General features: G+C 48.4%; 6 protein-coding genes across 15 annotated transcripts; 3 read left to right on the plus strand and 3 right to left on the minus strand.

The window, feature by feature from the left end:
* The first annotated feature begins 193 nt into the window (after nt 1–193).
* On the plus strand, nt 194–7377 carry LOC4336652 (uncharacterized). Of its 9 annotated transcripts, none has more exons than XM_015780487.3 (17): nt 194–485; nt 736–796; nt 889–995; nt 1432–1500; nt 1598–1652; nt 1735–1782; nt 1883–2040; nt 2161–2399; nt 2598–2688; nt 2779–2907; nt 2998–3151; nt 3495–3589; nt 3664–3912; nt 4052–4142; nt 4274–4332; nt 5306–5401; nt 5561–5881. In XM_015780487.3, the coding sequence occupies exons 1-13, from the start codon at nt 285–287 to the stop codon at nt 3844–3846; spliced, it is 1590 nt and encodes a 529-aa protein (XP_015635973.1). In that variant the 5' UTR covers nt 194–284; the 3' UTR covers nt 3847–3912; nt 4052–4142; nt 4274–4332; nt 5306–5401; nt 5561–5881. The 9 variants fall into 9 exon arrangements, with proteins under 9 accessions (XP_015635973.1, XP_066165658.1, XP_015635972.1 ...); XM_066309561.1 differs by having other exon boundaries at nt 4052–4138; nt 5306–5473; XM_015780486.3 differs by having other exon boundaries at nt 4052–4138.
* LOC4336653 (calcium-dependent protein kinase 12-like) lies at nt 4136–6949 on the minus strand. The gene is made up of 8 exons (NM_001419795.1): nt 6142–6949; nt 5733–5876; nt 5483–5635; nt 5249–5361; nt 5002–5169; nt 4795–4922; nt 4471–4570; nt 4136–4388 (listed from the first exon to the last, which is right to left on the minus strand). Exons 1-8 carry the CDS (start codon nt 6875–6877, stop codon nt 4329–4331), a joined length of 1602 nt encoding a protein of 533 aa, NP_001406724.1. The 5' UTR covers nt 6878–6949; the 3' UTR covers nt 4136–4328.
* A 1491-nt stretch (nt 7378–8868) lies between the features above and the next one.
* On the plus strand, nt 8869–10421 carry LOC136351271 (uncharacterized). Its single transcript, XM_066309562.1, has 3 exons — nt 8869–9088; nt 9348–9496; nt 9988–10421. The coding sequence occupies exons 1-3, from the start codon at nt 8957–8959 to the stop codon at nt 10151–10153; spliced, it is 447 nt and encodes a 148-aa protein (XP_066165659.1). The 5' UTR covers nt 8869–8956; the 3' UTR covers nt 10154–10421.
* Nucleotides 10422–15602: 5181 nt separating this feature from the next.
* LOC4336655 (mechanosensitive ion channel protein 6) lies at nt 15603–19611 on the plus strand. 2 transcript variants are annotated; one of them, XM_015778273.3, is made up of 5 exons: nt 15603–17931; nt 18039–18162; nt 18255–18548; nt 18633–18835; nt 18932–19611. In XM_015778273.3, the coding sequence occupies exons 1-5, from the start codon at nt 16031–16033 to the stop codon at nt 18951–18953; spliced, it is 2544 nt and encodes an 847-aa protein (XP_015633759.1). In that variant the 5' UTR covers nt 15603–16030; the 3' UTR covers nt 18954–19611. The 2 variants fall into 2 exon arrangements, with proteins under 2 accessions (XP_015633759.1, XP_015633758.1); XM_015778272.3 differs by having other exon boundaries at nt 18962–19611.
* A 359-nt stretch (nt 19612–19970) lies between these two features.
* Nucleotides 19971–20973, minus strand: LOC107277016 (protein IQ-DOMAIN 21). The gene is made up of 2 exons (XM_015779726.3): nt 20428–20973; nt 19971–20336 (listed from the first exon to the last, which is right to left on the minus strand). The coding sequence occupies exons 1-2, from the start codon at nt 20749–20751 to the stop codon at nt 20166–20168; spliced, it is 495 nt and encodes a 164-aa protein (XP_015635212.1). The 5' UTR covers nt 20752–20973; the 3' UTR covers nt 19971–20165.
* Nucleotides 20973–22258, minus strand: LOC4336656 (uncharacterized). The gene is made up of 3 exons (XM_015779725.2): nt 22076–22258; nt 21707–21986; nt 20973–21356 (listed from the first exon to the last, which is right to left on the minus strand). The coding sequence occupies exons 1-3, from the start codon at nt 22188–22190 to the stop codon at nt 21134–21136; spliced, it is 618 nt and encodes a 205-aa protein (XP_015635211.1). The 5' UTR covers nt 22191–22258; the 3' UTR covers nt 20973–21133.
* Between the last annotated feature and the right edge of the window lie 270 nt (nt 22259–22528).

Below are 22528 nucleotides of genomic sequence, written 5' to 3' on the forward strand. Positions count from 1 at the left end.
TTATATATAAAACTAGAATATTAATTATACAAATCTATCTGAAATAATTATGTTGATTATCTATATGCCACAATTTAGTATTACCGATTACTAATCGCCTTGCATACCAAATTGTTCTTGGAAAGTCCAATTATCTGTTACAAATATATGCATAAACGGAAATATATGTTCACTTTCCGTGGGGCACACAGACGAACACATCGCGGGGGATTAACCAGGCCACTCGTTCGCTCGCTCCCAGGAGCTCCTCCACTCCTCGATTCCCGAATCTTCCCGCCGAAGGAATGTGCTGGTGTGCGCCTATCGCCACCGCGCCCGTCGCCGGCGGCCGGTTCCCTCCGCCCTCTCTCCGCTGCCGCCGTCGTCGAGGGAGATCGGTCCGCGCGGACGCCTCCCCGGAGCCCGTCGACACGCAGCGGAAGAAGGTCGCCGTCGCCGGGGCCGGCTGGGCAGGCCTCGCCGCCGCGCATCACCTCGTCAAACAGGTCTGCTCTCGCTGCTCCGTGGCGCCGGATTGCTCCTGCTGCATTCGCGTTCTCGATTCGTAGCGGGCACCGCGCTCGTTCGCATTATCCGCTCGTGTGGGCGCACTCGCGGCGGCGGAATTTTCTCCCAAAATTTGTTTCCTTCGCCGTCTCTTTTGAAACAGCAGTGACAAATACGCATCTGCCAGTACGTGGAGCAGAGAAGTTTTGGTGGGTTTTGTTCTTCATCACTGTACTTTCCATTGATCAGGGATACGAGGTCACGCTTCTGGGGGCCGAGAGCGGCCCAACCGAGGAGATTGGTCTCAGAGGTAAAATTTTCTTCAGCTTTCAGTTTACAACTGTTAAAACTTGGTGTGCCAGTTCTGATTCAGTAATCCTTGAATCGTGGCATTGCACATAGGGTTTTGGTACCCATACCGTAACATTTTCTCGTTGGTGGATGAGCTCGGGATCTCGCCTTTCACAGGGTGGACTAAAGCTGCATACTACTCTTCACAAGGGCTTGCAGTACCTCTCTCTCTATGTTTTACTTGCGAAATCGTTTTTTCTTCAGCTTGAATGCCCTCAAAATTGTGATGTGCATGGATTTACCTAGTTTGATTACGAAACAAACTAGTATTTTTCTCTGTATATTTTAGTAGCTTTCTGATAAGATTGTAAAATCTGAATTACAGAAGGAATAATTTTCTTCTACCATGTGCATATTGAATTTAGCCTTATATTTTTGTGGTAGGTTTATTTTGTTAGTTTTCTTTTCTTTCAAAATTCCTCATAACTATTTGGATAACATGCACAAAATTAGAGGATAGCATGCCATGTTGTAACAATCCATCCCCATGTATCATGTTGTTTCACGCCGAACTTTGCTCTGAATTTAAATGATCTGAGGGACATTATTCTTCCTTTAACTCTGATAGCATTGCATTGTTCTGACCACTTGCAGGTGGAATTTCCCATTTTTCATGACCAGCCCCGATTACCAGCTCCCTTTGGAATGTTAACATATCCAGAAGTATGATTTATTCCGTCTGGATGTGTTCGCTGCTACCTATCTCTCCAGTCCCAACCACCCCATATTCTCATACTATCCTAATTTTTCTTTGTTACAGTTCCCAAGTCTTCCTTTAATTGATAGGTTGACATCGATTCCTGTCATGGCTGCAGGTATGCACGTCCATCTGTCCAGGTTCTGTCTTTAAATGCTAATGGCCTCAGTTCTAACCACTTATTTGTTGCTTTGATCTAGTCATTGACTTCAACAACACAGACACTGCTTGGATGAAATATGATGCAAGTGAGGAAATTTAGTACATATTGCACAATTTATAAGAGTTGACAGCTATAGTTATAGTAGATCATTTCTTCCTCATGTCTTATTGTCATATTTCCTGCAGTGAGTGCAAGAGATCTGTTTAAGATGTTCGGTTGCTCTCAAAAACTCTACAAGGAAATTTTTCAACCAGCAATTCAGGCCGCCCTGTTTGCTCCAGGTGAGCAATGCAGTGCAGCTGCAACACTGGGGATGTTGTATTACTATATGCTCTCTCATCAGGTTCTCTGTTCTGTCTTGCCCTTACTTTTTACCCCTTTTCTTTCTTCTTATCTTCATTCAAATTTACGTTGATCAACAAAGCTCTTTCCAATGATTTCTCAGAAATTCCCAAATTTACAGGAAAACTCTGATTTTTTGTTGTGCCGTGGGGAAGTGGAAGACATAATTTTCTCTCCTTGGTTGAAATCACTGGAACTGCAAGGCTTAAAATTCCATGGAAACAGAGTGCCAACAAGTTTGGCCATAAATAAGGACACTGCATGTATCTCTGGAATTGTCTGTGGAGAGGAGGTACATGAGGCAGATGCATTTGTTTTGGCTAATGGACTCTCTTCGCTACAATATATCATCAAGAACAGGTATATACAAGTTACAGAGGTAGTCACTGCAAGAATCTTGGGCCTGTTTCACCACTAATTACTCTCAGTAACTTGGAAGCTAAGATTGCTATAGAAATACGTACTGCTTGAGGAACAGCACTTTTCTTCACTTGAAACATGTCTTATTTTCATATATTTGAGTGCTTCTCTGACTATTGAATTTCTTCTATGGAGTAGTCCGTTTCTACAGTCTCGGCAAGAATTTGTTAATCTTCTTCATCTGTCCACGATTGATGTGGTCTCTATAAAGTTATGGTTTGATAAGAAGGTAATCGCAAGTGACAAAATATACTTCATTTGCCAAGAAGTAATACACATTGTTCTCACATATTTTGTTTTTGGTGATATGAAATGCCAGATCACAATTCCAAAGGTTGCCAATGTTTGTTCTGGTTTTGATGATCCATCTAGGTGGACATTCTTTGACCTTACTTCAATATATGATGATTATGCTGACAAATCAACAACAATTGTGGAGGCTGAATTTGTATGTTTCAACTTTAAATCAACTACCCCATAACAAATTAAAGCACTTCCTTCCAGGAGGTATCTTACTGTTATCAATCTCTTGTTGCAGTACAATGCTAGCCATTTGCTGCCACTGAATGATGAGCAGATCGTTTCTGAGGCTTCATCACACCTTATCAAATGCATACAGGATTTTGAGGAGGCTACCGTGATCCAACAATTGGTCAGAAGATCTCCTAAATCTACAATGCACTTCCTTCCAGGTAAAGTCAAACTTTAACCTTATTGCAGTACAAGTGCCTACAGGAATATTGCTCTTGATGCTCTTTCTTCGTGGGAACGACCCGTGATGACAAGACTTACACCCGTGCTAGCTCGTTAAACTGCATCATGCTTGATAAAAATAATCAAGCATTGGTTGTAAAATGATTATGTGATAGGGTTCCATAATCAGAACATACACTTGTGATCTCTTTCAGTGCACAGTTGTACACTAGCATCTTTAGTATTTATAAAATAACGCTCTAATTTACCTTACACTGTCTTTCTTGCCTCTTCGAAATACCTACTGTGATGCATATGCCATAAAAATTACATTACATGCAGGTTCTTACAAGTACACAGTGCGAGGATCAACTACCTTACCAAATTTGTTTATTGCTGGTGATTGGATAGTGAACCGACATGGGTCCTTTTCAAAGGTGACCGAGTAATATGTCACACAATGCTTTGGAGTCATTACAAATTTATTCATGAATTTAGAACTTTTATGTAGGAAAAGGCATATGTGACTGGACTCGAAGCTGCTAATAGGGTGGTGGACTATTTTGGTGATGGCGACTTTGCGAAAATAATTGCAGTTGAAGAAGACGAGCCTCATATAGAGACAGCACGGAATCTCAATAGAAGAGCCAACGAATTAAAGACTCAGATTCCTTTCTCGGAGTTCTTTCTCTAATCACATAACTGGGAGCTTTTCAGTATGACCATGAGATTTATGCTCTACAACTCATTCAGAAAAAAGGTCAAGCCAGTTCTCACTTCCCTTTTTCCCCTTATAGGTCAAACCAGTTTTTCGTACATAAAAAAAAAAGGTCAAGTCAGCTTTTAGTATGATCATGAGATTTATATTTCTTTTACTGTTGTGCATATTGACCTGACAGACCTTTGTCATTGACGCTTCAACTGAATTAAGTTAGCAATAATTAAAAAAGTAGAAAAGAAGGTATATCCAGTCTTCTGGAGTTGCGGTAGGTAAATTTCTTGATTCTATATATGTTTTTATTTGCATACTGGTTATCAACAAATACACATACTAGATCAAACCACAACAGCCAAAGCAACTGCTTTTGGGGTTAACTTTTTTGCGTTTCATCTGCTTGCAGCATATACTCGAACATGTCTATACAAATTTATTCACAAAGAGACCAGAGAGTTTCCTCAGGTTTGTATTCCTTTCCTCATCATTTCCACAAACTCTTCATAGTCAATTCTCCCGTCCTGTGAATTCGATGGAGGAAATAATTAAATCCATGGGAATGACCCTAATTAGTGAAAATAAAATACTTTAGGTATGCTTTACCTTGTCTTTGTCAACTTCATCCAGTACTTGTTTAATGTTTGCTTCATCACCCATTCCGTACTCTGCCATGGCTTGTTCCAGTTCATCTCTTGTTATGTACCTGGAATTGTTTTTCATGGTCTCTTGTTAATATATACTGATTTTTTAACAAACGAGTTTATAGCAAGAAAAATATGATGCAAGGAAAGCATGTGTTAGACATCGTTACACAATGAACATGATTGTTGCGCAGAACAAGTTCCAGTGTTGGTCAATTTAGAGCTCTTTATTCATGGTGCTGAACGAGATAAAAGGATGTGCATTGGCTAACAAAATTTATTTTACCCGCTGTTATCTTTGTCAAAATGTTGAAATGCACGAAGTAAATCCTCCTCCTTTTCCAGTTTATGCTTATTTATCATAGCTGTGAGGAACTCCGAGTAATCAATGCTGCCACTCTTGTCTACGTCAACCTGTACCACAGTATCACTAGTAAAATCCTTTTGTAAACTAAACCTGCAGCGAAGAGTTAGCAAAAGCAAATGATCTTACTGCTTCCATAAGCTTCTGAACCTCGGCTTCACTAATTCTTGATCCTAGCTTTGTCAGACCAACCTTCAGTTCTTCAACCGTGATTGTGCCACTTCTGTCTGTATCCATGTTATTGAACATCTGTTTCAAGCCCTTGATTTCCTCTGGTGATAGGTTCTCTGCAATTACCTTGAGATGAAAGGAGGCAGCGTGTCAATTTGATTTTAGCCAAAGCATAGTAGTTATCCCTGTTAAGGAGGATTCTCACCTTAAGAGCTAATTGCTTTAACTTGTTCATTGCCTTGAATTGCTTCATTCTTGATAGGACTGCGCTATCGATAGGTCTGTCAGATGCACCGCCTTCTTTGAGCCATCGATGTTCTGCAGCATGGAGACATCCATTTAAAGAGTTGGCTACACTGTATGTATATATACAGTTGCAGATAAATTTTACATTCATAACCGCAGATTAGAATAGCGAAACACAATTCAGGTGTGCTACCTAAGGCCTGCGATGCAGTAATCCTCTTCTGGGGATCTCTATGTAACATTTGTCTGATAAGATCCTTTGCACTTTCAGATATCGAAGGCCACGGGCTGGTACTGAAATCAACTTGGTTGACCAGTATAGCATCGAATATGCCTTTCTCTGTCTCTGCGCAGATATTCAAATTTGACAATTATCTCCACGATATACTTGATAGAATGTAGCAAAATTAGCCAAAGAGTAAATATGTACTATGGATATTTACCTGCCCAGAATGGGGGCGTCCCGCATAGAAGGATATACAATATCACCCCAGCGCTCCAGATGTCGGCTTCTTTCCCATAATTTCGTTGTAACACTTCTGGCGCCACATAATAAGCACTTCCGACAATGTCCTTGTACACTTTACCTGCATTTGTTGTTTTGTTGTTGGGGAAATTTTACCTTAGCTTGTACATATCTTGTTATGGCGAGCTAAGGTACGTGCATTATCTCTCGCAAGATCTTTCAACATGCATGATCGATGCATTTCTGCATCTGCTTTGATATTGTACGTTTCTACTCTTTAGACCCGTGCATTTCTAACAGCCAAATTAACTCATGGTGTTGATAAAGGGGGGAAAAGAAAGAAAGAAAGAGGTAGTGTAGCTTATGTGTGATATCGCGACCCTGACCTTCTTCGATGAAGACGGAGAGTCCGAAGTCGATGGCCTTGAGCGGCGCGTCGTCGTCGGCGCTGGCGAGCAGGAAGTTCTCCGGCTTGAGGTCGCGGTGTATGACCCCCATGAAGTGGCAGACGTGAACGACGGTGAGGATGTCCCGGCACACGGCAGCGGCCTGCCGCTCGGAGTAGCTCCCCTTGGCCGTGATGCGGTCGAACAGCTCGCCGCCGGAGCAGAACTCCATGACGAGGTGCACGTGGTCGTTGTCCTCGTACGCGCCCCTGAACTCCGCGATGTTGGGCTGCCCGCTGAGGTGCTGCAGGATGGTGATCTCCCGGCGCACGTCGTCCACGTCGGTGCGCCGCACCAGCTTCCGCTTCGACACCGACTTGCACGCGTACCGGTTCCCCGTCGCGCGCTCCGTGCACAGGTACGTCGTCCCGAACTGCCCGCTCCCCAGCTTCCGGTCCAGCTGGTACAGCGACCGCACGCTCACCATCGCCCTCTGCAGCACGGGGCCCATCTCCCCGCCGCCGCCGGACGCCCTCCGGGACAGCGCCCCCGCCGCCGAAGACGAGCCCGTCGGCGGCCGGTGCGGCGGGGCCCCGTGCCTCGGGAAGCTCGGCCGCCGCCACGTCCCCGGCTCATCGCCGCCACGCGCCTTGCTGCGCTCCGCGGTCGACGCCGGCCGCCGCATCGTGCCCGACGTGATGGGTATCTCGTACGTCTTGGTGAAGCAGTTGCCCATTGCAAAGCCTCCTCGTTTCCTTTCCTTCTCCTGGGGTGGCGCCGAGACGAAGCGAGGGTGGAATGGTGAGTTGGGTTTGGGAGAACGAGGAGCCGAGGTTTTGAAGGGTTTCTCTTTCTCTGCGCGGGCGGTGGGCGGCGGGAGCGGAGTTGCTTGACGTGATGCCCTACCCCTTCGTTTCGCTGTTTGCTTTTGGTCCGGGCTTTGAGCTTTATGCCTTGTTTGGTTATCTCCGGAGGGAAAGGAAGATTCAAAGAAAGCCTCGGGATCACGCTATCTCACCTTATGCAGGCAGTACAATATACTTGCGGCGGTGCGACAGCCGATTTTATTCGGCTTTGGAGGTGTAGAAACACATAGCACTACGTGCTTTTATTGATCTAGCAATAGCCATTTTACTTGAGGGATATGCTGTACTAGCTTTCGGTAACATCGTCAGAATCAGGCGCAGGCAGCACTAACAAAGTACGCCCCTTTTCAGAACGGAATCAACAGTGGGCCGGAGTAATGTGACGAGCCAAGCCGGCCCAGAAGATATTCCGGCTTACAAAACTCAGAGCGGAATCAACTATGGGCTGGAGGTAATGACCTGGTAAGTCTATCTTGACTCAAAAAGACGTTTTATTAACATGGTGGCATGTGCTTTCACGGCTTCTGGCCTCAGCAAGCGGTGACGCGCGCTCTGGCAATCGCTAACACCCGGAGCCGCCTCGCCCGCCGCCCGCCGGTGGCGCCCCGCGTCGATCGGCTAGGGGCGAGGGGCTCAGCTGATGTCTACGCTACGCGAGAGAGCGGGCGGATGCCACCTCTTCCACTACTAATCTCTTTCAGCGGCGCGTGGCCTGAGCAGGGAGAGTAGCAGACGCAGCAGCGCCAACCTGCCCCGTGACGGGCACCGCGCACCATTTCGGACCGATATGCCGTGACGGGACGCCGCATTGCGCTTCTGATAAAGCATCCGGAGAGTCAAACTCGATTCGGAAGTTCAGTGTACTTCGTCGCCCACACGGATGGGTTGGGGGCATGAATCCGAAGTGAGATCATTTCCATGGGAAAAGAGGCCAAAAAGATAAACTAAGGAAATAGTCCATTCATGTGTTTCTCTCCAATATACGTCATAAAACCTTTTTTTCTTCTCTTTACGGATATCAATATACAAAAGTTCCTTTGAAGGCTAGCATATGTGTGGTGTTTGCAGTCCAAGGTAAGAAAGTACAGTAATAAGTACCCTTGGTGACCGACCGGTACAGTTCTTCAGTTATCAATTCTTCTCAGATTAAACAGCTGTGGTTGTATATAACAAGTAAACTGGTTTTCAGAATTGCAGCACTAGAGTGGTGTGAAGGCCTGAATGGGTTCATCATGATTCTTGATGCAAACTCAGTCTAGGTCTTTCTTTGTCCTTAATTAATATATATTTGTGAAGACCTAACTTCGAGTCCAGAAAACAAAAGGAGCTTTTCGTTGTTTCTTTTGAAGCCTAGTAACAAAAACGAAGGAACACTGTGTTAAACCAAAACTAAAAAGGAAGAATATGTGAACCTTTTGTATGCCGGTAAGGCCGTATGGAATTTCAACTGCACTCGTTTTCAAATTAATAGATGTGGTTGACTAAGTAGAAAAAAGAAATACTAGTATGCTGATGCAAGCTAGTGTGATCCAGGGGTTCGTTTTGTTTCTTGACACACGCTTGAGTCTTATTCTTTATTACCCCAAAGCACCTTCCTAATCCTACCTATTACTTTGGTTAACTTTAGAAGACACTGACTCTACCAACTAACATGTAAGCAAACACTAGTTGCATAACCGTTGGTTGAGAAGAGTAGACGAGAAGGGACCCAGTCTAGTAGTATTCCTCTAGAAGATTAGGTTGCTGTAGCCATGACTGTGAGTTGTGACTAGGTTTTTTCAGTGGGCAAGGCAACACCCTACACATGAAGCCTTGAAGAGTTGGTGTATATATATCAGATGACCCTGTTGAGCCTGAACTTACAATTTAGAAAGAACAAGGAAGACAGCAGGTGACACCTTTGCGGACACACCAAAACTGCCGGCCATAGCCCATATTCCCACAAGAAGATGGCGATCCCGGTTTACAGCATCACAAGGGCAGAGATCGAGGAGTTCTGGAGGAGAAAGGAGATGGAAGAAGAGGAGCAGCGCCTCACCGCCGAGAAGGAAGCTGCAAGAATCAAAGCCAAGACACTTATGGTCAGTTCTTCTTCTTATTGATCAATCGTAATTTGTTGTATTACCAATCACTATCTCGTCCTCTGATCTCCTTTACCAGCTCAGGTTCAGTATGGTTCTTAGTCAAAAAAAAGTTCAGTATGGTATTTAGCATAGCAGATAAATCGACGCATGTAAGGCAATAAAAATCTGCGATGCAGATACAGGCCAAATTATCCTACCATGAATTTGGAGTTCAAAAATACTGTGACTTGTGGTGTCTGAATTGTTTGAAAAGCAGATTGAAGATTATGCGATCTTCGAGCAAATGATAAGGGAGATTCTTGAGGAGGGTATCAAAGGTGACAGCGCAAGGGCGGAGAGAGACATCACCACGAACGGCGCCGCTGCCACCAAGAGCACTGAGGGAAGGATTGGCATCAAAGATTGGTAACCGTTCTTTCTGCAAATTTCCTAGAGTTATGCTATCCGTTCTTTCTGCAAATTTCCTGAAGTTGATATAGCAGAGTGCGTCCCTTTCTAAATAGTGCGTTTCCACATCCTCTTTGGAAGTTGGATAATGGTCCAATGTGGAAAACAATCTGTATCCCACTTTCCATCCATTTCCACGGTTGGATTTCCTGTTACAATTCTATAGTGGAATTTATAGTCAAGAAGAATTATATGGATGTGAGAATTAAGAACCTAACAAGCTCAACGTGTAGTTAGTCAAAATAAGAAGCAACGCGTTAAGATTTTTTTGTAACAGTTCTAAGGATCAAGACGGCTATTTTCGTGTGCATGTGCAATCGCTTAAAATTCTGGTGCAATTACGACCTTAGCATCCTATCAGAAGTAATCTTAATTACTTAGTCTTCAAAAAAGAATTAATTAAATAGCTGTGGATATGACTGACCACCATCTTGCCTCCCTGGGTGCAGGTGGAGAAAAAGCACTTATGCTTATCTGAATGAACCAGCAATGACATCCACGGATGAGAACGGCAGAAGGAAGCACGCCATCAAATACATCCCACAGGAGAGATGCATGAACTTCTTCTCATCGATTCCAAGTCAACATAATACTACTACTTTTGCAATCTTCTAAATGGGCAAGCCAATGATAAGCTGAGGCATATTGGCAAATTAGAAAATATGCAAGTGGTATATGCATCAGCAATGCTATGGGTGGAATAAACTACATTGTTTTTAAGTGTATAAGTATGTCCAAACTGAATGGTACTTTAAAGTTAATCATTTTGTAACCTTGTTGCCTTGCGTGGTATAGAAAGCAGGCCATTTTAACTTATTATTCATTGTAAAAAAAACAATTTTAGTTGGTGCTTGCAATGATATATCAGAAGCTATTGCCAACACTTCTGTGATGGTATCACGAATGTTATTCGGCATTATACTGTTCAGCACACGTAACAATCTTCTTGCATATACACTCTTATCTGTTTGAATTGATTAACCTTGCAACATCTTATGTATACATCAGTTGTGCACTGTATCTTCAAATGTACAAAATATGGCCTTCTTGAACATTGTTTTTATTTTTTAAAAAAGGCTAGTTCCTCTTAGAGTAAGTTTAATAGTATAGCCCACTACTAGCTCCAAATCATCTATAGCCAATTCATACAATAGTTGCTTACTATACTATTAATACTCGGTCCCACCTGTCATTGACATATTACGACTTAGAGTCCGTGCTGCAGCTGGCTACAGATCTGTAGCCTGCTGCTCTTCTCTATCTTCCTTTTATCTCTTTAAAATATGTTTATAGTTGGCATATAGCCTGCTATTGTACATGCTCTTAAGTATTACTCTATCTTTTTTCCCCTTCCTGTACTTGCTTGAAGTGTCCAGAGGCAACCAAGTTCTGTGAATACGAGGGATCAAACAAACAAGAAACAGGTAAAAGAAAACAAGTGTAAGAAAACGACCTTACAACTAAAAACTGATGTTACATATCTTTGTCCTCACTTTTGCTAAGATAAAGAAACAGTTCTACCTGGAAACTATCCAAGGGATAAAAAACAAGTTTTCTACACAAGAGTCATCGCTAGCATACAACAAAAAGAGTGTCGCCTTTGTTATTTTGCAGCGTACTCGGATGCTGACATGTTGTTGGCTAAGAAAGTGCATAGATAACTTCATTAGTTCCACTAAATTAGATTACCTTGGTGGATGCTTGAGCAGGTAGGTAGATAGCAGCAATCAAAGGTGTCTGCTCTGCTCTCCTCTGCTTGGCAGAATTTCATTCTGAATTTTCGCTCTGAAGTTAGCAGTGACCAAAGCGGAGTAGAGGGAGCTCCACTTCATTTTTTTTAACAGATCAATATTACAATTTGACCAAACTGAACCTGTTTGCCCAAATTGGCCTGTTGCCCGAGCGTTTCTCTCGAGGAATAAGTTCACTTTGGGTCCCTCTATTTGTCGCCCAGTCCGATTTTCATCCCTTGACCACGAAACCGGATGCGACCCGTCCTCCAACTTACGAAAACCGGGCAAACAAGGTCCCTCGGCGGTTTTGGCTGACATGGCGCCTACGTGGCTAATTTGACTCAGTCTTCATCTGACGTGGCACTTACGTGGCAATTCGATCCGGAAAAATAATAAAGCCCATGGGACCCACATGTCATTTTCACATATAAAATAATAAAAAAAAATAGTGGGACCCATGTGGGCCCCACATGTCATACTCATCCCCCCTCATCTTCTTCCTCCCTCTCCCTCTCCCCTCTCTCCAGCCTCCAGGCGCCACGGCTCACGAGGTCACGGGGAGGTCCGGTGGTGGCAGCTGGCGACGCGACAGCCGCCGCCGCCGGCGAGCTCCACCTCTCGGCGCAACCGTGCAGCCGCGTGCGTTTCTGATCCCGCGCGCGCGTGGCTGTCTGACGGCGTGGGTGGCACAGATGGATTCATGGATCTATCCGTAGCGCCCCCCTCCCCCCCCTCCCGCGCGATGCGACGGCCAACGACGTCGCTCTGATGCCGGCGAGAGAGAGAGAGTACATCTTCAACTGCCAGCATTAATTTGCATCGAGAGAGAAAATTAGCAGTAGCATCAAATAATATCATTTCAGTTTCATCGCAATTAAGCTAGCTAGCCATGTGAGGAGTCAGTTCGATGCCTCGATCGATCGTCGGCGTCGAAGAGGGGTCAAGAACTCAAGATTAGGCGATCGATTCCATCTGACACATCGGCTGAATCATACGAGCTACCGTCAATTGAGTACTCGTACTAACGTACGCGTGTAAATGCTACTGACTGCATGAGAGAAACTGTACAAGTCCTGTGCTTACACAATGTACTACGGCCTAGCCATGATCTATATGATGCAGCACAATACCTTTTAATTAATTAGTCGATCGACAAGCGATCCATGCATGCATGGGAGTAATTTACAGGCTTCGAGTTCATACACTGTTGCATTGCAACTTGCGAAAAACACAGTGCTACACTGAGAATCAATGATGGCCATCCGCAGCTAAGTGATGATCTGTGAGCAATTAGCAATTACCAGTTACTGACGAGAGGTGAGTAGGTAAAGGCATTACTAGCAAGAACTGCATCGGAACAAAGTTCATTCCGGTGGTCAAAACTCAAAACCCCAGCGAGCTGAGGCATGAGAGCGACGTCGCCAGCCGTCGCCGCCTCGCCGTCGTGTCGCGGCGGGGGGGGGGGGGGGGGGGGGGGTTACGTGCTGGCACGGGATTAGATCCATGAATCCATTCGTGCCGCCCACGCCGTCAGACAGCCACGCGCGGGCGGGGTCAAAAACGCGCGCAGCTGCACGGCTGCGCCGAGAGGAGGAGCTCGCCGCCGGCGGCGGCTGTTGCGTCGCCGGCCACCACCGTCGGACCTCCCCGTGACCCAGTGAGCTGTGGCGCCTGGAGGCTGGAGAGAGGAGGGGAAAGAGATGGAGAGAGGGGAGATGGAAAGGGAGGAGGAAAAAGATGAGGGGGGATGACATGTGGGGCCCACGTGGGTCCCACTTTTTAAATACTATTTATGTGTGAAAATGACATGTGGGTCCCACGGGCTTTATTATTATTTTTTGATCGAATTGCCACGTAAGCGCCACGTCAGATAAAGACCGAGTCAAATTAGCCACGTAGGCGCCACGTCAGCCAAAACCACTATCAAAACCGCCGAGGGACCTCGTTTGCCCGGTTTTGGTAAGTTAGGGGACGGGTCGTATCTGGTTTTGCGGTTAAGGAGCAAAATTCGGACTGAGCGACAAATAGAGGAACCCAAAGTGAACTTATTCCTTTTCTCAATCATGTACTGGGCCTGCTAACCACTGTAGCTACATGGGCCAAAAGAGCAGCAAAAGCAACTCGCATCCATAACAATCAATGGATCGTGGTCTTTTTTTATAGCTCACATCGTTTGTAACTTTGTATCACTTGTTGGACCGGAGCAAATTCTTTTTTTATAAAAGAGATTTTTTAGGGTCTAATAGGATGGTGCGGTACCGAATATGGACAATTGAATCTCCAATGGATTAAAAATGGTGGTACTGTGAGGTACCATCGAGGTCAACGGGTCGTACCACGGTTGAACAAGTAAGTGCAAAGGGCATCAACGTAATTTTGCATGGGAGTATAGACTGGATCAACTTGAGTGCGGCAACTGCAAAAATCTGAAACCTAAGTCGTCACTTTTGACCGTGCTTGCCCTCTTGTCACCGCCGCAATCCTTAGGTTTAGGGCACCGCCACCACCCTTTCTGTACTCCTCACAAGAGTCCTTTTCACCACAACAATATTCGATGCTGCAGAGCTCATCGCATGTATCTTCGTGATATCATCGCATTTGTGGCGCTCCTCGGCGGCGCTCTTCTCGCTACAACGGTCATCGATGCCACGAATCTCACTGCCTGTCTCTTCAACGGCGAGCCCGTTGGCACAGTGGACCATTGCAGAGGAGGTGGGGAGATGTTTCCTTTCCAGACATGGCACTGGTGAAGCCCTTGCTACCCCTACGTCAGCGAAGTCTTTGGAGAACGATAATGGGGTTGACGACTGTCGATGCTACCCATCCTGTCCATCACAAATGGACGGTTAGATTCGATTTGGTACCTCAAGGTACCACTTGTTGGACCTATAGATGATCATAAGGCCTAAGGCCCCACGGCCCGGGCCAAGCACGGCATGGCATGACTGGTGTTGGGCCCGTGTCGGCCAGCCGACAGTTGGCCCGTGCTTGGGCCGATGCCTTTGCACGGTGGGCCGGCTCGGCACGGAACGATCAAAGAAAAATAGTTGAAGCATCCAAAATAGACTTAAATCAAACATATAAGGCATGGTCCAAAGAGAAGAGGGATGCATCATAGACTTATTCCAGCCATATAGACAACCCAAAAGAGATAAGGGACTTATTCCATTGAGAAGCAGGATGGGTTGTCATGCTTTTGGGCCGGCCGGGCACGGCCCGGCTGACCTCGGCCCAGGTTCAGTTATGCCTGGGCCCTGTAGGGCCGGGCGGCCCGTTTGGCTATCTATAGTTGGACCGGAGCAAATTCCCTCACAAAGAGGAAAGGAGAATAGTGGTAATCTCAGAATTCTCTATAGAAGTAGTAATATCTCCCACGGTAGGATGGCGGAACTCAAGTCTTGTTGTGGGTTTCCGTGTGTCGACGGTGGGTACCCGTAGACCGGATATAGAGGGTATTGGGGTACACTGGTACGAGGATCTACGTAGTACGACATCAAGGAAACAAGAGACATAGATTATACTGGTTCAGGCCCCTCAATAGGTAATAGCCCTAATCCAGTTAATATGGGATTATATGGAGAGAACCACAAATTACAAAGGGAATAAATGGAACTCGACGATACCCACGAGATCGTAGTCGAGTTGATTCGACTAGATCACCCGGCGACTTGGCTCCTGTAGGCTCCGGCTTCGTAGGCTGTGGTCGTTGTGTTGGCTATAAGATTCGATGCCTTAGGTCCTCCCAGGGGTCCCTTTTATATCGCAGATCAGGTGGTCTCCAAGTAGGACTTGGAGACATCGGACCCTGCATGATATAGTGATGACCCAGTCCTATACGGGTAGGAACCTTTCCATTAGTGGACTTCGTGATGGATTTCCTTAGCGTATATAGAGAACGTCCGTACGCGCGCAGATGTACCATATTACCGTATAGCGTACATCCAAAGGTAGAGGGTATAGTTTATCCGTAATCCTGACACCGTGTCCAATGTATGACTGTTCGTCTTATTAAAAAAATTAAAAAAATAAGTTAGGTATAAAGTATTATTCATGCTTTATCATGTAAAAACAATAAAAATAATATTCATGATAAAATTTTAAATAAAACGTATAGTTAAACGTTGGACGTAAAAAATCACAAATACACTTAAAACTGGACATATGGAGTCAAATTTTCGACACATTTTGCTATCAGCAACGGGTTTCCGGAGGATCTCTGCCCCAGAAGTGGGTCAAACGCACGTGAGATCCCGCGAAGCACATCAATGGAAGAACGAAAGCCCCTCTCCCTTTTTCTTTTTTCCCTTTTCCTTTTCTTTTCAAGCCGTAATGAAGAGATCGAGCGAGAGGCCCAAAATGACCAGCACAGTGCGCCGCCGCTGGTCGCGGAGATCACTTCCCTCCTTCCGAGTTCCGAGCAGTCTCCGGCCCGGCGCATGCATGCCCCGCTCCCCCCCACGCATATATAATCCTCGCCCGCGACGCTCCCGCGCCCGGGTAGCTTAGACGACCACTGCTCATCACCCCGTTGCTCTCGCGCCGCCCTCCCCGCCGAGCCAAAAAGCCTTCCTCCTCGAAATAGCACACCTCTCGCCGCCGCTGGTGCGTGCGTGCGTCGACGCGCGCGATCGATCGATGCCTGTGTCCCTCCGGCGCGTCCACCCACGCCAGCCGGCGAGCCTCGTCGGCGAGTTTCGGGGGCGCTGATTAGATTTGCCCGGTCTCGATCGATTGATCGGTCTCGCCTTCCCGCCGCGCGATGGATCCGCGGGGGAAGGGCAGCATCACGTCGCATGCGTCGGACAAGTCGTCGCGGTCGGGCTCGTTCGACTTCGAGCACGACCAGGACCCGGACCGCGACCGCCGCCACGACGACGCCCACCGCCGCGAGGTCGTCGTCAAGATCGAGCCCGAGGCCCACGTGCCGGTGGACCTCCACGCCGGCGGCAGCCACGCCGCCAACGCGCCGGGCGCTGGCGGCGTGGCGGTGGGGGGCGTGGTCCCGGGGTCCGGGTCGGTGTCGAGCGCGTCGTCCTCGCCAGGCGGTGGGGGCAACGGCGAGTCGTTCAGCTTCAAGAACCGGCCGCCGCAGTCGCCCGCGTCTCCGGCGATGAGCGTCGGCGGGGAGGGCAGCGACGACCCGCCCACGCGTCTCATTGGCAGCTTCTTGCGCAAGCAGGCGGCGGCCGGCGGCGAGCTGGCGCTCGACCCTGACCTGGAGATGGAGGAGATGAGGAGGCCGCCGCGCGCGCCCACGTCCATGAACGCCTCCAGGGAGCTCCGCGTCTCGTTCCAAGACCCGCACAAGCGGTTCTCCCCGTCGACGTCGTCGGCCTCCACCTCCTCCTACGCCGGCGACAGCAGGAACCAGGCTTGCAGCACAGCGGAGGCGGCCGAGGTGATCCGCTGCACGTCGATGTCCACCGGAAACAACCTGTTGGCGCGGAGCAAGACGCGTTCCCGGCTAATGGATCCCCCGCCGCCGACGATCAGTCACCCCACCGAGGCGGAGCGCAACGACCGCAAGTCGTTCGTCGGCAAGGGGCCGCCCAAGTCAGGGCAGCTCCGGTCGGGCCTCATCGGCAAGTCGGGGCTCATCGGCTTGTCAGGCCCCATCGGGAAGCCCGGCGCCTTCGACGACGACGACGACGACCCGTTCGTGGACGAGGGCCTCGCCGCCGACCTCAAGCGCGACACGGTCGACTGCCTCCTCATCCTGGAATGGGTCGGCCTCATCGTCATCATGGGCGCGCTCGTCTGCAGCCTCAGCATTCGCAGCCTCGCCAACAAGAAGCTCTCGGGTCTCCACCTCTGGAAGTGGGAGCTCCTGGTGTTCGTCCTCATCTGCGGCCGCCTCGTCTCCGGCTGGGTGATCCGCATCTGCGTCTTCTTCGTGGAGCGCAACTTCCTGCTGCGGAAGAAGGTGCTCTACTTCGTCTACGGCGTGCGCCGCGCCGTGCGCAACGTGCTCTGGCTCGGCCTCGCGCTCATCTCGTGGCACCTCCTCTTCGATAAGGACGCCAAGCGTGATTCCCACACGCTGGTGCTCCCTTACGTCACCAAGGTGCTCTGCTGCCTCCTCGTCGCCACCGTGATCCGCCTCGTCAAGACGCTGCTGCTCAAGGTGCTCGCCTCCTCCTTCCACGTCTCCACCTACTTCGACCGGATCCAGGACGCACTCTTCAACCAGTACGTCATCGAGACGCTCTCCGGCCCGCCGCTGGTCGACGAGAGCCGCATGCTCGCCGAGGTGCAGAGGCTGCAGAGCGCCGGGATCAACATCCCCAGCGAGCTCGAAGCAACGGCCATGCCGAGCAAGCCGCCCATGCCGGCCAAGAGCGGGCGCCTCACGGTGAACCCGTCGAAGCGAGGAGGAGCAGGAGGTGGGGCCAACAAGCAGCTGCAGAAGCAGAAATCCGACCGCCATTGCGACGACGGGATCACGATCGACCAGCTTCACAGGCTTAGCCAGAAGAACATCTCAGCTTGGAGCATGAAGAGGTTGATGAAGATTGTTCGTTACGGGGCGCTGACCACCATGGACGAGCAGATCAAGCATGCAACCGGAGAGGACGAGCTGGCCACGCAGATACACAGCGAGTACGAGGCCAAGGTTGCTGCCAAGAGGATTTTCCACAATGTCGCCAAGCCTCACTCCAAGTGAGTAGCAGCGCACCAGTGCTACACCTGTTTTTCATGTACAAAATCTTGTTATCAAATTTCATGGCTATATGCCTATCCATTCCTGAAATGTCAACGTGTTGCAGGCACATATACTTGTCGGATTTGATGCGTTTCATGAGGCAGGAGGAAGCTCTGAAAGCAATGGATCTTTTTGAAGGCGCACAGGAGCACAACAGGGTCAGCAAGAGGTCACTCAAGAACTGGGTGGTAATGATATTGTCAATCTTGACACAGTCACAGCTCCTTTTAATCTGAGAGACACAAAATGTTATGCTTAATCTGTCATGTGAACTATGCAGGTAAGCGCGTTCAGAGAGCGCAAAGCTCTTGCTCTAACGCTCAACGACACAAAAACTGCAGTGAACAAGCTCCACCAGATGGCCAATGTTGTTGTTGTGGTTATTGTGATTGCACTATGGCTTTCCATTCTAGGGATCGCGACGTCACGCTTCTTCGTCTTCATCAGCTCGCAGCTTCTTGTTGCGGTTTTCATGTTTGGCAACACTCTGAAGACCATCTTTGAGGCGATTGTGTTCTTGTTTGTGATGCATCCTTTTGATGTTGGCGATCGTTGTGAAGTTGATGGGATGCAGGTTACAATTCTTTTCATTGTTCTATCTGCATTGTATGATTGCTTCACACTGTCTGACTTGGTTCTAAACTGTTGCGAAATTCAGGTAGTCGTCGAGGAAATGAACATCATGACGACAATCTTCCTCCGATACGACAACCTGAAGGTCTATTATCCGAACAGCCAGCTCGCCATCCAACCAATCATGAATTACTACAGGAGTCCTGATATGGGAGATGCAGTCGATTTCTCTGTTCATGTCGCTACGCCTGTGGAGAAACTGGCCCTGATGAAGGAAAGACTAATGCAGTAAGTATCAATGCATTAACCTCAGTTTTTATTGTCTTAAATCATTTTTCTCCTGAACATTCCATGCACAAGAATGTACTACATTGACTGCTTTAGGGTTATCAATCATGTCATTTGAAATTTCAGTTACCTTGACAACAAGAAAGAACATTGGTACCCTGGATCCATGGTTGTTCTCCGTGACGTGGATGACACAAACAAGCTAAAGGTATCCATATGGTGCCGTCACACGATCAACTTCCAAGACATGGGGATGAGATTCGAGAGGAGGGAGCTATTGCTCCAAGAAATGATCAAGATCTTGAAAGATCTAGACATCGAATACCGGATGTTGCCACTCGACATCAACGTTCGGAATGCGCCAATGATCCAGTCTTTGAGGATGCCATCAACATGGATAACGTATTAATTCTTCTTGAAATGCAGTACCAAGTTAAACATGCCTGATCAGTTCAGTGATGAGATTATGGTTTGAAGTTGCTAGGTAGGCAGCCGTATTTCTTGAGTAAGGTGACGTAGTACTGTAACTGAAGTGCCCTTCTCCTTTCCTCCATCTCCTTCTTGCCAAGGGCATATTCGGTTGAGTGGATTGAGCTGTGACAGCTTGCCAAAATAGCAAGAGGCCGTCTTACTGTCCTTGCAGCCACCGCTTGTGCTTTCCTGTAACTGTAGTGTTATGTGTTTGGGTACTTCTTATGAGAACTTTAGACATGTTGCTACTTAATAATTTTGATGACTTAATGCATCAAAAGATGAATGCAATTTTGACAGCAAAATACAAGAATATCGATCTAAATATCTAATGTTAGCTTGCAGCATACAGTACTAGATCTCATTTTACCTGGAATTTTTATGCTCTCTGGATAGGTTAAGCAGGCATTGGCCTGTCTTAACAAAAGAAGGCAGATGCTTTTGTTTCCTGTTTTTGCCCTGGTATTTGCTTCGCCTAGAATAAGGTTGAGAAGGATTTGGCATTTGCATTTACAAATAGGCATGCACTTCTTTGTTTCTCGAATAAAAAAAACCAGTTGAAACTGGGCAGCATACATCATAGTGCTGGAAAAGGGGAGGCAACCGTAGTAAAAATAGATAAATTTAAGATGAAATGGTTCATTTACAAAGGCGACCTGGACACTGACAAAAATGAAACTTTTTTATTAATATTGTTTCGGGGAAACAAAAAATGAGCGTTCTGTCGTTCGACACAAGAAAACAGAGACCAGAAGGTCCAGAACAGGTGTTACCATTGAACTCTAGACAAGTTCGTTCAAAGTTCAAACAAAATAAATAAATCTCTAGACATGGAAGGCTCGACGCTATTAAATTCCACCTACTGATCCTTGGACCTGTGGAGAAGTTGCCGGGCGCGGACGCGTACCTGAAGCCGCACGAGCACCTTCATGAACCGGATGGCGACGCCCGCCTGCTTCCGCACGTACGAGCCCCGCGCGAGCGCCTGCAGCTTCACCAGGCTCCTCAGCGCGCGAAACGCCCGCCTCGCCTGAAATGAACGGACACGCCTTTCTGAATCATCGTGGCAGCCTTTGCAGAAATGCAGCGGTAAATGCGGCCGGGTTAACGTGCGCGCGTACCAGGTGACCGCGGAAGCCGGCCTGGATGGTGGCCGCCGCGGCCTCCTCTCTTGAGATCTCCTCACGGTTGTTGACACCTCCGTCGCGCGCTCCTTTCCCCACACGACGCGCAGCCGTCTGACGCCTTGGTTCGACGACGACGATGCCGGAGTCGGGTGCCACGGCCGTCTGGCCGCACGGAGGAGACCGACCGAAGACACGCTTCATCCCGCTCATCAACCGGCGTAGGCGAGGCCGAGGCGTGGGCCGCGTCTGGCGTTGCCGAGCATTATCTTCACGCCGCGTGCCGAGGCAGCAGAGGAGGTTGCTCCTGGCCATGTTCATGTGGTTGAGATGGCGGCGATGCTTTGGTGGAGACGGAGGTGTGCAGTGTGGTTTTGGGCCATTTTTGGAGGTGCTCCAGAGACACCCGAGTCTTGGTGGAAAGTTCTCAAACAACGTGGCGGGATGAATCCCAACCGACGAATCGCGTGCATCTTGATTTCTTGAACCGGATCTTTTCTCATGCCGTATTATTTTAGCGCAAAAATAAGTTCCCGAGAATCTGACAAAACTCGGACCATTTCATCTTATCATTCGCGCACTTCCCGCCAACACTCCGATTTGTACAGACTTTCCAGTTCCCAGGTACACCAAAACAGAGCAGCTATAATGGTCATCGAAACCAGAGCAACTACCGGTGGCCGCGACTGACGACCGGTGCCCACTAGGAGGCGCAGCGCAGCGAATGCAGTGACGCGGTGGTGTCCATGGACGCGGCGTCGAACACGCCGCACCGTTCGCTCGCCTCGATGCCGTAGTCCATGAGCGGCCGTTGCTCGAGCTCGTCGTCGTGCCGGCGCACCGCCTCCGGGACGTCCAGCTCCCCCTTGCGCACGTGCGCCCACAGGTACTCCAACCGGCTCACGTACCTCAGCTTCCCATACAATCTTCAGGAAAAAAAAACAATAACACAAAAATCGCTTAGTAAGCAAATCGATACTCCCTCCGGTTTTATTTTAATTGACGATTTAGACAATGATACTCTCTACAAGATATACCTTTCCCTTATTTTTCTATTATAATATATACAATAAATAAATGCATGTTTATTTTTATATAGTATTTTGAAAGACAAATCTATATATGTTTTTCTAGTTTTTTTAAACTAAATATTTTGACAGTTATTGATGATCAATATTATAAAAGTTTAACCTCAATCTTGTCCAAAACGTCAATTAATATAGAACCAGAGTGAGTAATCTCTAGTACGGCCTAACATCGCGCGTAACGTATGTACCCTGAGCTGAAGAGGAACCGGCCAAGGGTGGAGAAGAAGAGGCGGGACTGGAGCCCCGGGTGAAGGAAGTACACGGCGTGTAGCCTCTCCCTGACAGCCGCCGGCATGGACTCGTACGCCGTCCGGACCGCGCCGACGCCGGGGAAGTTCTCGCGGCGATCCACGCCGGAGTGCATGTACACCACCACGAACTCCGCGTCCCCGATCGCCGGCGTCACCCGCCTCCGCACGTACCCCTTCAGCGCCGCCTCCGCGTGCCCGCCGCCGCCCAGCTCCCGCGCTGCAACGCCAACAAAAACGAAACACCCGCTCGCGTCACGAGCCCAACACGAACGTACTGGCGTGTGTGACGTGTTTCTGCCACCGTACCAGGGAAGTTCTTGCCGACGATGCGGACGATGGGCCGGCCGGCCTTGTCGCGGCCCTGGACGGTGATCACCCGCTTCTTCTCGAGCAAAATCTCCTGCTTGGTCATGGCGTCCATATCCTCTCTGGACTGTTCTGCTCGAGATTTTCGCTTCGTAAAACTTTCGTACGAGCGAGTATGATGCCGTGATGGTACGAGCGTTGTTGGGGTTAAATAGGTCAGCGTGCGGTGTGGGGACGATCAGATCGAGAGCTGTTGGATCAGGGTGAGGTTTGGGGACGGGAGACGGACGGCCAGGATGGCTTGCGGTGTTGGGAACGCGTGCCGGCGTATGGGGTGGGGGCCGCGGGATCCGGCAGAATATGCGGAGGATCCGTTTCGGCTGCGGCGCGGTCTGCGTCTCGGCACGGCGCGCGGGAGCGGGGCGTCTGGCCACGTCGCGGTGCACCCAGGTC

This window comes from Oryza sativa, chromosome 4 (assembly GCF_034140825.1).
Source record: "Oryza sativa Japonica Group chromosome 4, ASM3414082v1".
NCBI lineage: Eukaryota > Viridiplantae > Streptophyta > Magnoliopsida > Poales > Poaceae > Oryza > Oryza sativa.